The following is a 16710-nucleotide window of genomic DNA, read 5'->3' as shown; positions in this document are numbered from 1 at the left end:
TTTATTAAACTGGAGATTTTCATTTATATTATAGTGAAGTAAATACCAAAACATATTCATGGATTATGCGAATAAGTTTATCCTTTTTTATTTTAAGATACGAAACTATACTTTAAATATTATGATAAAACCAAAATGGCTGGCATCGTGTTGAACAAGGTGAGTTGTTTGTAAAATCATTAAAATAAGTGGGTTTTCAATCAACGACAATACATTGCAAATATTGGGATCTATCTTAATGAATATATATGTGAATAATTCCGGACAACTGAGTAAGTTTTAAAATCCAAGGAAGACTTGAAGGGAATGTCACGGGGAGCACCCGCTGGCTGACACTGAATACCAGTACTTATTAGCACGAAATCACGTTAGCACTCCTGTAATGTATTCAAGCACTACTTTGTTAACCTTTGCAAATATGGCGAAATGAAGTACTAGTAAGTGAGGAAATAAAAATAATTGTTTTGTTTATGTAGAGCATCATAGTGCCAGTGTAGTAAATTCGTCAGAAATAATAGCCTGACCATTCTTACAGTCGGCATGACGTCACAAGATGGCCGCCACGCCCGGACTAGGGTAAAACAATCTGTAAGCTCCATTACTCCCCATGTTAAAATGATCAACTTTGATCGTCTGTATCTCTCACACCGGTAGATAATTAAACTTGACAACTGTTTAATTATATCAACATAGGTATTTAGTGTCAGGAAATGGCCATCAAGGACCTTTTCTAGCATTGATGCCGATTTTATCAGCGATTGAAATGCACCTCTCTTACACTGTAATTATATGAGCTGCAGTTACAGTTCTGATTGTTTTTCAGGTAAGAAGTTCCAATGGCTTTGTTATCGGATGAATCTGTCCACTGACAGCGATTGAACAGAACTTACCTGGATCCTCAAACAATCATAGAGCCCTTTGAGGTGGTTTCATGGGAAGAAAGTGATCTTATCAGTTGGTGTCATTGTAGCAAATAGAACTAAAACAGATATGATCTTCACAGGTGTGGTCATTGTATTTGTCTTTGAAAAGGGGGGCTGAAAGAAAGCTTTAATGACAATTTACTAGTCTGATTTTATTACTGAAAGTACATGCCATTTTGAGAATTTGAACAATTTTTTCTAGTAATTTTTTAATACCCATGTTGCTGCAGACAGAATTGAGATCATGGACAGAATGAAATTTTTACATACTCAATAAATCATTTAATTATTGTACTATGAAGTGTGTAAATGGCAATAATGTGCTATTGGAACAGATAAGTAATACCTTATCTTTGTGATGTTGCACACTTTCATCGAGAGGATAGAACGCAAGAAAGGCTATCAATGCACATACTCCAGTATATGATTAACTGGAAGAAACAAGCGGGTGGAGCTGTTTGCTGAGTAAAATCTATTAACCCATGCAATTAGAAAAAACACTCAGCAATCAAATTTTTGTTATGGATTGGACACTACTGTTATATTTGCTTAAGTGTGATATAGAAATTCTAATTCATTTTTACTGTACAAATGTTAATTCAGAATGGAACTTTACAGCATATGTCAAGGAATTTTATAACTCCTTTCTTACATACCTTATACATGTAGATAGAAATAAAATGTAAATTTAAAGTCAACAAGTTTTATTGCATCTTTCATTTTGCATTTTGTTTAAGAATTCAAAGTGATTTATGACGGTTAAATATGCATTCAATTCAGATTTTTATAGATCGTACTTTGTATTGTGATATTGAGTCTGATGTTCTAAAAATGAAAATGAAATCACTACTGTATAAATTTATATTATTTTCTAAAAAAAAAAAAAAAAAAAAAAAAAACACCATGAACTTCATTTAGCATCAGAGTCAAAAATGATTTGTAGATTTTGACAATTTATAAAGATTAAAGTGAGGCTTTCATTCAAAACTTTTTGTTTAATTGGATAATTATGGATGAATCTATTTATGAAAAATAATTTTGGCAGGCCTCTAATGAAATTTTTTACGTTTTTGCAGAAATTATAAAAGCTAAAAAAGTATTTCATAGTCTCTTCAAACATAATCCAGACAACAGTAGAAAAATAAATTTTAATGAAAAACACAGCAGTGACCAATTAAAATTCTTTTTGAAAGCACATTAATTGCATTACTTGAGACACCTGCTTCGAACACGACAGGACTGAGCAGTGCTACCCAAGCCTCCTTTTCTAGCTTATCAAATCTTTCAAACTGAGACCTCTAAAAGCAATATGAATATAATAGTTTTCTTTGTTTAGATAATGATTTTATTATACAAGAATTCTGACTGTATATTAATGAACTGGGTGCGTATAGGTCATAGTGTCCCAGTAGGAAAAATTGCTTTAAAAATAGTACACTACCATCGTTGATAAAGTCGCCACTGACGCTAGAAAATCCTTTTGATGGCAATTTCCCTGAGCTAAATACGTAAGTGAATATCAACAAACAGTTGTCATGCGTATTTGTTCACAGATATACTTGATACAGACGATAAAATATACCTATTACAACATGCATCTGGTGTAAACTGAAATTGCAGCCCGTTGGAGGAGTGTTGGTATTATCGCTGATAAAATCACCATCAGCTCTAGAAAATCCTCCTGAGGCCCATTGACTGACGCTAAAAACCCTAGTGAATATAACCAAGTGGTTGTCACAAGTAATTGTTCTCTGGTCTGCTTGATATGAACGATCAAAGTTCACCAATTTAACATTGAGAGTAATGGGCGCAAGCCAATGTTTTACCCTAGTCCAAAATGAGAGCCTCGTTCTGGGTTCAGTAATCCTGTAACCGACTGTAAGAATGGGGCGGGCAACTCCCCCCCCCCCCCCCCCCCCCCATCAGACTGCCCCACTTTATTCTACCTTTAACCCATCGCCCAGCCAGATTTTATGTATGAATCATACATAAATTCTAATTTAAAATTATTTTTAGAAGAATATGTGAATACTGTAGTTAAATTTTGCCTGTCAGAGAGGCAACTTTAAACGGCAACACGTCTGCGGCAAAAGTTACCCGGGCAGCCATTTACTACACTAACAGTGGTCCATCATTCATATAAGGCTTGTGTATTGTTGATTCTGATTAAAAAATAAAGTTCATGGTTAGCCATTATTATTTTATTATATTGCAGCTGAAAGATCTACAACGGCCTTGTTTGGTGGTTCGGACTTGTGCCACTGTGTTGCAAATGAGACACAAATCCGCCAGAAAGTTTTTCAGGGCTCGAGAATATCAGAACTGGAAAAAGAAAAGAGATGCTGACAAAACTTGGGCTGAACCTTTACTGGAGTACCAGAAAATGCTTGAGGTGTGTGTGTTTCTCTCAGATGAAATAGTTCATTTAGTTGTTTTATGTACTAGTAATGACTTTTTATGTACAGACACAGATGTGTCTGTACATATAGCCATCATCTGCGTCTGTCGTCACCGTCGCTGTCGTCGCCGCCGTCGCCGTGCACTTTTACCGATAACACGATAAGTGGAAAACCATTTTACCTTTTGACTTGAAACTTGCAGAACTGATGAATATTTATAATACGCAGGTCAAGTTCGAAAATCAGCATGATCGGGTCACTTTTAGGGAATTTATGCTGTTTTTTCACTTTTTTCAGCATATATGCAGCACCGATAACACGATAAGTGGAAAACCATTTTACCTTTTGACTTGAAACTTACAGAACTGATGAATATTCATAATACGCAGGTCAAGTTCGAAAATCAGCATGATCGGGTCACTTTTAGGGAATTTATGCTGTTTTTTCACTTTTTTCAGCATGTATGCAGCACCGATAACACGATAAGTGGAAAACAATTTTACCTTTTGACTTGAAACTTACAGAACTGATGAATATTCATAATACGCAGGTCAAGTTCGAAAATCAGCATGATCGGGTCACTTTTAGGGAATTTATGCTGTTTTTTCACTTTTTTCAGCATATATGCAGCACCGATAACACGATAAGTGGAAAACCATTTTACCTTTTGACTTGAAACTTACAGAACTGATGAATATTCATAATACGCAGGTCAAGTTTGAAAATCAGCATGATCGGATCACTTTTAGGAAATTTATGCTGTTTTTTCACTATTTTCAATATAAATGCAACACTGATAACATAATATAAGAAAAACAGATTGGCCAATTGTCATTATACTCACAGGAGTGGTCAATCTTACTAAAACGCAGGTTGAGTTCGAAAATAAGCATAACCGGGCCATTACTTAAGAAGTTATACTGTTTTTTCACATTTCCTCACATTCAATTATTAGGCATGTTAACAGTCTCATTATTTAACTAATAAGATGCCTAAAAGTGTTTGTTTGATATTTCCTGCATCTTTACAACATTGTTAGTTGATTATGTAAAAAACATGGTAAACTTGTTATCATGTATTGTGTAATAAAGTGTCAAAAATGGATATAAACTCATATCATTGCAGTTTGTCATATTCAATCATCCACTATGTTCAGAATCTCAGAATGGAGGAAATTGGACATTTAACACTGTTCTATTGATACTTTTCCCATCTCATCAATTTTCTTAGTTGGACATATAAAAATGGCAGTAAAATGTTTATTTTGTTTTATGTTAAAAAAGTGTTAAAAATGGAAATAAACCCATTTCAGAACAGTGCTGTCATGTTTACATTTTGGCATTATCAAGGCGTGACTTTGAAGTTCCATGGGCCTGAATACCTTTGCTAGTCACATTTTCTGAATATCTGTGATACAAATATTTTATAATTAAAAATTGATGGTCATTAAGCTGTTGAACATTATGTAATATTGCATCAAAATTTGAAGAAACCCCCATTTTGGGCACTGCTTCCATGATGACCATTTAAGGAAAATCATGTCACTTACTGTTCTCAAACTTACAGGATAGAAACATGGGACTAAAATACAGCTTCAGTAGGCAATGCAGTCTGTTTGTTTTTTTTTTTTTTTTTTGTTTTTTTTGCAGTTAAACAGTTTTTTGTGAAAATTTAATTTTTCACATATTGGCATTTTCAAGGTGTGACTTTAAAGTTCCATGATCTTGAAGACTTTTGCTTGTCACATTTTCTGAATGTCCATGTTACTAATATTTTATTAATAACATTTGATTGTCATTATGCTGTTAAACATTATGTAATGTTGCATCAAAATTTGAAGAAACCCCTATTTTGGGCACTGCTCCTATGATGACCATTTAAGGGAAATCATGTCACTTACTGTTCTCAAACTTACAGGAAAGAAACATGGGTCTAACATACAGCTTCAATAGGCAACGCAGTCTGTTTGGTAAATTTTTCTGGCAATTTAACAGTTTTTTGTGAAAATTTAATTTTTCACTTATTTGCATCTTTATTTTCTGTTCTTTGTCTGTACATTTGACAGCTTTGCTGCCTTGTTTATAATATGATCATATGATCTTCCTTAATCTGTAGTACACATACAAATGTATCTTATGTTTTCATTTTCTAAAAATTTTAACCAGGTGGAACTGAAATTTGCATGTATTTATGAGCATTTTAAAGTCTGCCACATGTTGTGCTTTAAGAAAAACTATTTCTAATCTGCCTGTCAGGCTTATATTGATGTATCCGATATTAATCTCTCAAAACCAACATCACTGGGAGGATGTACTCACAGTTTAATTGCTGAAGGTTTCAATTCAGGTTCAGTATATTGTGTAATCTTTTAGAATGGGCCACCACCACCAGAAATTGAGCCTGCACCCCTCCATGCTGTGAGCAGAATTCGACCTGTGAAGGGAGTCCCATGGTGGGAAAAACAAGCCTTAGAAAGACTAGGGTTATTGAACACAAAGGTAAGTGAGATACAACATCTTGTGGTAGGGTCAAACTATTCATCTTTTCAGTCATTTTTGGCTTTATGGAATAAAACTAGGGCGTTTCTTTACTGCTAGATGTGTGTAGAGCATAATTAATTTCCCTTAATTTTTTAAAGTATCCTGTAAATACATTGCACAAGACAAATGTGTTTTGTTTATTTTCTATACATGTTTATTCAAAGTAGCAATAACCGTTTAAAGACATGACTGAAACACCAAAATAAGCGTGGTTTCTTCAAAAATGAGATTTATTTTAATTATGGAACATCATTTTACAATTAAAAAAAATTGTTGATATATTAATTATTTTTTCAGATGAATGAATTGACAGTTCATAAGAACACGCCTGGAATCAATGTGGAATTGCGCAAGGTAAACCATCTCGTAAAAGTTGTACCAGTGAGATTTCCTCATGGTCTCCCTGAAGATCCCAGTGACTTTGACCATGCAAAATTGAAGTCAAATGGAGAGTTTGTAGTTAACAAATCTCTGAAGCCACAGCAGGCTGCAGAGATCAACAATGACGAATATAATGAAAGAAGAAAATGGTCTCTCGATGGGGACACTATACGGAAGGAAATGCGTAGAAAACTGGAAAGGAAAGCAATGCACGAAGAATATTATGTTGCTCAATACAGCTATCATTACAATCAAGATGGCAAAGAGGAAAAATATGACCGGTGGACCAAGACTGTAAAAGGAAAGGAAGAGAAGAAAAAGACACCACTGCCTTCTGCAGTACCTAGACCTGGTTTTAATACATGAAACTAATTTCGTGCACCTTCTAATGCAACATGACTGTCCTAGCATGATAATGAAAGGTACATGCAGAACTAAGAAAAGAAAAGAGGGAAGTACTTTTTACTATCTCCATGGATAAAGTTTGGACAATGAATGCCATTTATGACATGTAACTAGAACACAATGGAATGCAATGATACTAGTATTAGGATCACCCACTTGATCATAAAAGAAATAAATCTGGTTTGGTCACATATGGGCTCTTTAAGGCTTCATTCACATGCAATGTCTATTTTCTAATTTCTATTTGCGGTATGTCTTATGATCACGGTCTGTGGCCTGAATATCCCGCGGCGTAATTACTGGCAGCGCGAGCCAGTTACTATAAGTTACTATAAGTAACTGGCTCGCGCTGCCAGTAATTACGCAGCGGGATATTCAGGGCACAGACCATGATCATAAGATAGCGCAAATAGAAATTAGAAAATAGACATTGCATGTGAACGAAGCCTAAGTCTACCTTTTCATGACAAACCAAGAAGTTCTAAAAAATTTAAAGCAGCTTATGTTGTTATATCTGTTTTATTTATCCAGGAAATTATTACAGTTGCTTAAGAATTAAAAATAGGCTGGAAGATGTAAGAAATGTGTCACAATTTGTGATACCATACATGCAGTGCAACAGATATGATACAGTTAAACTGTCATAATTTTGATCGTTATCATTTTTTACCTCCACATAAAAATAGAATGTTAACGTATGGACATTCGTAATTTGACTCTAAAGTCAACTAAGGGTCCTATGCCTCAGTACATTTAGTACAAGATCTAAAATACGTTGTAACTTCCTTGCAAAAAATCTTTCCACTTCAACAGAAATTAGAAAATATAATGGTTTTATGCCAACTGCCTTCTCACAATACATTAACCATAAGCAAAGTACCAAATATAAATTCTGTCCATAAAAATATCAGTTCATTCTTCACAATTTCTTGATAAGTAGTACAAATTGTTACCAGTAGTACCAATGTGCAGTGAAATTCCTTGACCACCTTCCCTATACATATAAAATGCGTTGTGGCAGACAAAGGTGACTACTGAACTTCGCCTCCACATGAAGTGATCATGTTTCTCAATCAAACTTGGCTACCTATGTATAACATGATAATTTTACAAATATACTTCTTATTCAACATGAAGCACTGTCTTTCTATATTTCCATTGAAGAAAAGTAAAAGCATAATACTATAGTGACAACCGTGTGACTGTTCATCTTTGTACAGTTTTGTTTCTCTCCTTTATTCATCCTCTAATTTTATTTTAATTATTTAATTTAATTAATGATTATTAAAATAATCACTTGGTAGCTGAGACTTTGAAATGAGAAACGTAGATTATTTATATTGCCACATATTCAATGTCCACTTGTATACATGTAATAAAATACTAATTGCAACTTCCACACAGTAGCAATGTAATTCTTCAAGATAGCAAAAGAGTTACAATTGTAGCCATAATCTATGCTGTTATTTTTACAGGGTTATATATAAATACTATATGAGAAGAGGTAAAAAGGTTAAAAGATAAATTAATGATACATATTATTATAATGATATTATATCAACTGGCCCTAACCAAAACCATTACTGTCGCCTTGTACAGCCAAATAAAAATGAATTCCAAACATTCATTTCAGGGCCTTCAGTTAAGTCTGAGCACAGCTAACCTTGAGGTCTCAGTAATTAACCTTCACAAAGAAATACATAACAATAGTTATGTGGTAATATATCTTAACAGTAACACTCGAACATTTTAATTCACCAGTTCACTCCTGTCACAATCCCCCTTAAAATTCAACCTTTCATTCCCCAATTATGATATTTACCCAAAGAAATCAATTGTTTACTTAAGTTTTAACTTAAACAGCGGTCAGTCAAACATCAGTCAGTCATATTAACCCTATGAGACATAGTATGAGGGCAACCTGTATTAATAACCCAATTTTTAGAGTCTCCTTAATCGAGCACTGGGTCTTCTAAAGAAATTCAACACCCGCTTTACGGACAAGAGTCTCTCCTTCAGCGAAAGCAGCCCAAGCATGGTCAACTGGACCTTTGGTTCAAGGGGCAGCACGGCGACCAGCCACCACACCCAGGCCGGTCCATTGGGCGTCCAGTGGGTGACTGGTTCTTTCTCTCCGAGAGCACCGAAGTGATGCGAGATCTGACTCCTAGGGGTTCCCGGCAGATTGGTCCACCATTCACTGGCCATGTCATACACTTCATCTGACAACTGCTGGATCTCTGAAGAGATGATGATATTTAAAATTAATTGAATCATATATTTACATGCAATTTTTAAAATAATTTTGTGTTTTTATTCTATTTTTTTATTCATCTTCTATTTAAATAATTTTGTTTTGTTTTATTTTTTATTTTTTTATCTTCTATTTAAATAATTTTGTTTTTTTTATTTTTATATTTATCTTTTTCTTTTATAAGTTATAAACTTAATACATTCTCTGTCATAAATGACCTGCATTAGCACGTTTTTTCATTCCTGTAAATATGCCACACATGACCCTGACAAGAAATTTTGTCAAGAATATCTACAGCAACAAGGGATATAATTTGGGATAAAAGGCAACAAGATAACTGGTATTTCAGGCTATAATCCTGCTTTTAAGTCTGAAAATCCAAATAAGAGAATTTTGGTTCTCACCAGCTAACTCAGCTCCTTCATAATGAACATCACTGAGGTATTCAACATTGGCCGTATTGTACCCATCCTTCATCCCCCTGGACTGAATGGAAAAGCGCCGTCCACCTATGGTATCCACACAAGAGCGGCCATCGGGGAAGAACTGGACATCTCTGATTTCAAGGATGCACCCTATCTTCCTGCAAAGATATTGCACAGCTTAGTAACTTGTTCCCTGTATGTGACCATTTGGATTTAATCTATGTAGGTTGTTATTACACCACACTTTTACTTCTTTTAGTGGAAAGCCCTTTGCCAAGTGACCAACTCAAGGTTTCCAAGCATTTATCTACCTTTTCTTAAACAAACATATAGAAGAAACATAAGATGTGAAGGCTTTTTTTAAATTAAAAGACTGTTCTCAGACTAATCACTGGTTTTCTGATTTTGTAAGGTAAGCATGAAATTGTCCAGAGCAGAAGCTCATTGAACTACAATCCTAATTACTTCACGTGTTACATGCACTTATTAATGAAGCAAATATGAGATTTATTTGACATCCCCATTCCTCTACTTACTCTTCTAAATCTAGACACATGCCAAACTGCCTTGTCCCTGATTCCATACATTGACGCATCATCAGACGGTAACGAGGCTCAAAAATATGAAGTGGGCAACGAACAGTGGGAAATGCTAGAGTGCAGATAAAAAGAGGTATCTCTTGTTTCTCCTTCCCCATCCTAAAAAAAAAAGAATAATTTTCATCAAACCAGATCCTCCAGGGACATTTTATCCAATTATCACTGACCATTGCACTTGGAATCAACTAGAGGATGAAGAAACCTGCCAATTATCTTAAGCAATAAGATGAATGCAAAAGACTTATAGTTAATGACCTTCTAATTACATATGTTGGATGTCAAAATTGCACGTGGTTCATCTGGTGTAATAAATCAATGCAATACAAACTGTGCCATTTACCATGGCTTCACCATTCCTTAGTTAACCTTATGTTTTGTTATAAATAAATCCAAATCCTATTAAATGTACCTTATCAATTCTTCTAATTCTTCCTCGTGAATCCTTTTTCTTTCTTCAAAATCTTCAGGAAAATAAACTTTCAAGATGTTAAGAATAGACTCTGTAGTACTACATCTTCTCTCTGCCAAATACTGAAAAACCAGAAAGATTACCTCAGTAAGATATTTATCAAATTTCCTAAAAATTCATATTTGCATGGCACATTAATTTATTGTGTAGATAATTTTGGTAGATTACAGGTAATACATTTCCAATTGCTGTAAAAAATGGTTTCTTTACTACTATAGTTTCTGATTTGTATTGTCTTGGTTGCAATCTTACAATTGTTATCAGTGTCTTTGCACTAGCAGCTAAAATAACTGCATCATGACCTACCTCCACCAGAGATGTTTTACACAGAGGACATGAATTGTTGTGATCTAAGCAACGATCTAAGCAACCGCGACAGAAGACATGGCCACATGGGGTTGTTACAGGCTCGTACAACAACCTGCAAAAAAATGCAAACCATGAAAATGTTATAGGGTATAACAGTGTCTGGAAAACCCTGTTCACTCTTATCTCATACTGAGCAACTGTCACACTTAGTTAAGAAGTGTAGTTTTAATAACATGGAGTATGATTCTAAACACTTCACTCTACAAATTGTCACTATGAAAATTATGTAATTGATAGTTTTTTTCGCATACATAACTCCAATAATTATTGCATTTACTAAATAAAACTATAGATATTACGTACTTTTTTGTCAATGCAAAGGTCAAAAATAAAATATGATCTCAAAACTGTTGTCTTTTAGATCTAACTTAACTTAATATTCTGTTACGCAATAAAAAGAGAAGAAATACAGTTATGAACATGAAGTTCCATCTTACGTACCTGAAGCAGAGACTGCATTCAAAGTCATCTTTGTCCACAACTTGAGGGTTAACCATTGGATAATCGTTTAATGTGCCTGAAGTGATCAATATTCCAATAGCTTAGGTCACTCTTGTCATCACAAGAATTAACTTAAATGTCTGGACTACAACACTGGTTTATATTATTTAGGCAATTAAACAGAGAACGGTACAAAATGCTATAAAATTTTCAAAAAATATTTTTCCATTTTCCCCCAAGTTGTACGATTCAAATACAAGCAAATCTTACTGTACATGGAATTTTCATTAAACAAAGAAGTATAAGGACTTACATCGAAGTTGTTTATTATCCACTGGGCTGCCATTTCCAGAGGCCACAGCTTCGTGAGTCCTCTTCCTAGAAAGGTCAGAAGTTGATGACACTTTCTTCATGATTGTCACGGGAGACTGACTGCGGGATACTGGAGAAGACAGACCTGAAAAATACAGCAAACAGAGATTATAGACATATTATACAATATTATATATTATAATGTATGTATAAAACATTAAGAGGATTGTGAGGATATGTAGTGACTTGTTGTGGCAAGAATAATATTATGCACTTTTGAAGAATCCATCAAATTAGTTCAAAATATTGTTTTGCAATTTATACTAAATCAAGTTAAATGAAAGTCTTTCACAACAATATTCAAACCTACTTCCTTGCCTTCCTTCTTCAATGCTAGTTAATTCTTCGCTGTTAACCTCCATTTCTATCTACAAACAAACAAATGATTTTCATGTCTGTGCAATTTTAACCATTAAAACATTAAAAATCATACCACATTCTAATTCTCCTAGCGAAATAGCACAATATATGTTTGTACATAAAATCCAGAACCAACATGCAGATTACATAACCACGTTAATTACATGTCAATTTTTTCCTTACCTGATCAGGTTCAACAACTTGCTTATTTTGCCTCACAATTTCTGTGGCAAGTTTCTCTTTCAAATGCAGAGCTGTCTCCCATGTCTCCAGAGGTCCGCCAGCTGCGGCAGTTCCACCCAGTAAAGAAGATAAAACAGAGGGAGAATGCGAATGTGCCAACTGCTGAAAATCCATCTGTTTTAACTGGTCTGCAGGAAGGGGTGACAGTATTTGGTGAAGAGCCTGAAAATATCAGTTTATTTATTTCTTATGAATCATCATGCACTACCCTGTTTACATATAAAAAACAATGCTTTATAAAACAAAAGTGGTGTAAAAACCAAACTCCATTCATTTTTATCTTACATTTTCAAAGCATTTTCTTTTGATCCGTAGTAACTTAACAAAGGAGAGCTCAGATTTCTAAGCAAACAACTTAACACATCATATAAGTCTATTTCCATTTAAAAAAAATTTAGATGGATGAACTGAAACCTTCAAGGATGGACTGCCAGAGTCCATGTACATACCGTTGTCAGTCCAGTTCTAGCACTCTGAATGCTAGGGTCAAGAGAAAGACAAAGCAAGAATGAAAGAACAGCATCTTCTGGCCTATGCAGTCCTAACAAGGCCATCCCCTTCCTGTAATGGCCCTTCAAGAAAGACAAAAATTAACCTTGAAAATGTCTCATTTTTTACTTGTTTATACAACATATCAAACAAAAATATTAAAATTTCCCCCCAAATAATACTTAAGATATATTTTTGAAACATGTAAAAAAGAAGAAAATTTGGTTCACTATATCATAAAAGGTAAGTGCTGATTGAACTTTTGTGTTTCCATAAAGCATATTAAAGCTTGCTAATGCTATCAAGACATCTAAAATACACAAAACTTTTATACAGATATAACACAGACATCAGCAGTATAATTTTGTCTTCTTGATACAAAATGAAGAAGTAAGTACGATATTTATGTTATCATCACTTCAAGAAGTTTGTACGACAAAATGCCTCAAACAAACTCACCTTTGGCCAGTCTGGTTTTAATTTCACTGTCATATCAGCATTTGTTAAAGCTTGGTCAAACTTTCCCAAGGCCCAGTATGCATAAGACATGTTGCTCATCAGTAAATGATCATCTGGTGCTATGAAGAGAATTAAGGTTTATATCTTTAACATTTGCTATTCATATATAATTTCATTGTTAATTTGGTTTTTATATCTCATACTGAAATACTTATTGGCAATATTTATCATTTAAATATACAATCTTCAGTGATAAGTAACTGTTAGAATCAAAGTAAATATATAGATCTAAAGTAAGAATTATGACAAACATTAATTTTTTTTTTTTTTTTAATGGTAAAATGAATTAAAATTCGAGACCGGAGGCACAATATCATCACAGTTCAAATCAATATTTTTTGTCTTAAATGATAAATATGCGTTAATGTAAATTAACAATTGCAATAGATCTATACTTTGAAAAAGGTATAATAACAGAGAAATCTGACCTAAGCCGAACTATTGTTTTGGCTGTTCGATCAAGTGTTTTTATGCCCCCCGTATATTATAAAACTAGGTCATCCATTTCTTCGATTATCTAAGGGTTATGTAAAACGTGATGAATTACACGCCTGTCATTTTGGTTATATCTTGATAGAACACAAGTTTTTCAGAGTAGATGTTAAATCATTTTAGTAAAAAGTGTAAATAATGCCGTCATTGATTGTGTTAATACTAACTTACACAACTACCGCATGCGTAACGTGGTTCGCAACGTGACATATCAAAAGAATACAAAGCTGTTACAAAGACACTATAAATGTAAGAAATATCATAAAACAGACGTTCACAACGTAATATCAACCTTACCTAAATCACATGCCTGAGAATATAATTCCAATGCTTCCTGTACCTTCCTTTCCTCAAACAATTTGTTTCCCTCCATCTTTAGTTTAGTAGATTGCACTTGGGAAGGGAACCATTTCTCGACGGTTTTGTGTAAAATAATGTTCGTCTTTAGGGCTGAGGCCACCATGTAAAAATGCACTACCCCACAAGTACGGCACTTTTTTGACTGTTCTCTTTCTAAGCAGTTTCTACAGAAACTATGACCACAAGGCGTTGTGACGGGATCATTCATAATTCCTTTGCATATTCCACATTCAAACATGTCCTTAAATTTGCGCGTCCTCGCCTTCGGAATAAAATCCTCCTGTTTGCTAAATAGCGTGACCATGCCTGTTGCGAGATGCTTCAATTGTTCAGAAGTCACAGTCCCTAACCTAAAGGCATTTATGTAAGCCTCGGCAGCTTCTCGAAGCTTTCCAGCTCTTGCCAGCGAATCTGCCTGCCCGAGATACAACTCCAGCGTTGGACCGCTATCCCGAATCGTTCGGGAGTAGATCTCGGAGGCAAGAATATAATTGTTAGTATTGAATGCCTCTCTGGCTAAGTCTACCATTTCGACGAAGCCTCTGACTCAGAGAATCACACGTTTAGAGTGAACGATTCTATATGTACCATGCCTTATGTCACAGTTGGTGTACTGATGTTATGAAAGAGGTTTATGTATTCTCTCATGTGACTTCTATACGTGCCAGTGATTGGTCGGTGAACGGCTGTTCTTTTGCACCCCTCGGCTGTCATTCTAGCAGCTGACAGACGGACTTGTTCTAGCGCTGGTCTAAAATCAAGGTTGAAAAATAAAGGATAAAGCAAACAAGTTCCTGCTGGTTTTGTAAAAGTTTGCGTGGGATAGATATGGAGAGGAAGGGGTTTTTCGTCAAGCAAACAGGTGCGCGGCTATGGTCTTGAACGGGCAGGCTGTAAACCTTTCTAAAAAAATTACCTACATTTTTGCTATAGTGTACAGTACATGTAACATTATACTGAGGTATCGGTGTTTTTTTTTTTCTTTGGGGAAAAAGGGGGACTGCACGTTTACTCCAGTGCATTGTACTATTATATTGTAAGGAAATGTATTGAAAAAAAAGGTGATTTTTGGAGGGAAATGTTTTTTTTTCCTTTTTTTTTTAATATGCCGAGATGCGCAATGAAAGATATAAATATAGGCCTACATGTACTATGTCAGCGCACGAAGGCACATGTATGATGAGGAGCGGAATAAGATAAGTGACATTTTTGCCCAAATATGCTGCAAAGCTACTTCCCAATCCAGACATTAAAAATACTAAAAACGTAAAAGAAAAGTACCTGATGTCTGTAGGCCCAATTTCCTTTGAAATGTCCGGAATTCAAAGGCATGGCGTTCTAAATGAACCATGATCGTTTAAAACTAAAAGTCATTCGACTTGTTTAATTATATTTGTTTTCAAAACGTTGAATTCAAGTCGAGTGCAGGAACGACCTAGCAATGATTCATGAGTAATAAAAAAATACTTCTTAATGTATGAAAATTACATTTGGTGCGAAAATCCCGTATGGAATGGCTTTAAAAATTGTACGATTTTTAGTTAGAAAATGTCATTGTTAAAATTTTCGTCAGATGTTCTATTTTCTTAACATAATGTTCTCGAAAGCAGTGATTTTATTATTTCAAAAAAGGGCTTTTAATTTTATCCCATTCCCACCAGTCATACAGTGTATGTGCGCAATGAATCTGAAGTGTGTTTCTTACTGGTTTGCTCAGCTGGGTACAACTCAGTGCAGTAAGCTGGTAAATTTGCAGGTAAGTAAGCATGCGTATAATACGGCTATTAATGTTTTTCCCCTCTAATTTTTTTTTCATTCACAGGAATTAAAAATTACAATTTGGTAAATGACAAAGTATCAACGAAACTGAGGCGGTCTTCACATTTTTCTTTGCGTGTTTATATTTTGGTTCAGTAACTTTTTCAATTCAGAGAGACCTACATGTTCATGTAGCCTACCTAATGTCGATATTGCCTCCTGAAATGTATACCGTACACCGAATGAAAAAAAAAAAAACCCAGATATTTGCCCAAGCGTAAACACGCAGTTCAAACAGGAGGACATGACGGTCTTATCGTTACGGAAAACATTTTGAACTACGCTAAATAATTAAATAAGGGAAACAACTCTTCAATTGAGATTCAAAATATTCATAAGAAATATATATATTGCAAACAACACATAGAAATATAATAAATTTTAACCAAAACTGCAGTTATCGCAATTATTCTGAAATTTGTGATTGCCATGTGACCACGTGGACCTTCATAGTTGGCTACCCTCTTGAGAGAATATTAAAAAAACTTTAAAAATCGACTAACTTTGAATGTGGACACGGATTCATTATAATCATAGGAAAGTATGGGAAAATTGTCGTTTACCCAAGGAAAATCTGTTTTATGACACTTTCAACCGCTAAAATGAAGAGCTGTTCTTTATTATTATTATTATTATTATTATTATTATTATTATTATTATTATTATTATTATTATTAACAAATGCCAGGTAGCCTATGGATAGAGCAACGGTACACAGGCCTGACGAGAAAACTAGCGGTATATTATCTGTTTAATGAATGAAATTATGAACTCTGCGATATTTTTTAATAGGGCATAGGTTCAAGCCACGCTCGGCTGTCATCAAGCACCTTGATTGGGTAACGAACCTGG

General features: G+C 34.5%; 2 protein-coding genes and 1 long non-coding RNA gene across 3 annotated transcripts; 2 read left to right on the top strand and 1 right to left on the bottom strand.

Annotated features, from left to right (window-relative positions):
• Nucleotides 1-76: 76 nt before the first annotated feature.
• LOC106181871 (uncharacterized) lies at nt 77-7147 on the top strand. The gene is made up of 5 exons (XM_013566389.3): nt 77-159; nt 3139-3315; nt 5695-5820; nt 6160-6854; nt 7101-7147. The coding sequence occupies exons 1-4, from the start codon at nt 136-138 to the stop codon at nt 6607-6609; spliced, it is 777 nt and encodes a 258-aa protein (XP_013421843.2). The 5' UTR covers nt 77-135; the 3' UTR covers nt 6610-6854; nt 7101-7147.
• Nucleotides 517-1625, top strand: LOC147763183 (uncharacterized). Its single transcript, XR_015333316.1, has 2 exons — nt 517-588; nt 824-1625. It is a non-coding gene; the product is annotated as an uncharacterized LOC147763183 (long non-coding RNA).
• Nucleotide 7148: 1 nt separating the features above from the next.
• LOC106181870 (LON peptidase N-terminal domain and RING finger protein 1) lies at nt 7149-14684 on the bottom strand. The gene is made up of 12 exons (XM_013566388.2): nt 13978-14684; nt 13129-13247; nt 12630-12752; nt 12121-12342; nt 11888-11945; nt 11519-11662; nt 11206-11281; nt 10702-10816; nt 10336-10457; nt 9864-10025; nt 9307-9485; nt 7149-8888 (listed from the first exon to the last, which is right to left on the bottom strand). The coding sequence occupies exons 1-12, from the start codon at nt 14567-14569 to the stop codon at nt 8590-8592; spliced, it is 2211 nt and encodes a 736-aa protein (XP_013421842.2). The 5' UTR covers nt 14570-14684; the 3' UTR covers nt 7149-8589.
• Between the last annotated feature and the right edge of the window lie 2026 nt (nt 14685-16710).

The sequence above is a fragment of the Lingula anatina genome, chromosome 3 (genome assembly GCF_051362555.1).
Source record: "Lingula anatina isolate TDL-2025a chromosome 3, LinAna3.0, whole genome shotgun sequence".
Lineage (NCBI taxonomy): Eukaryota > Metazoa > Brachiopoda > Lingulata > Lingulida > Lingulidae > Lingula > Lingula anatina.
The sequence above is the reverse complement of the archived record's forward strand: the minus strand, read 5'-3'. Positions and strand labels throughout refer to the sequence as shown.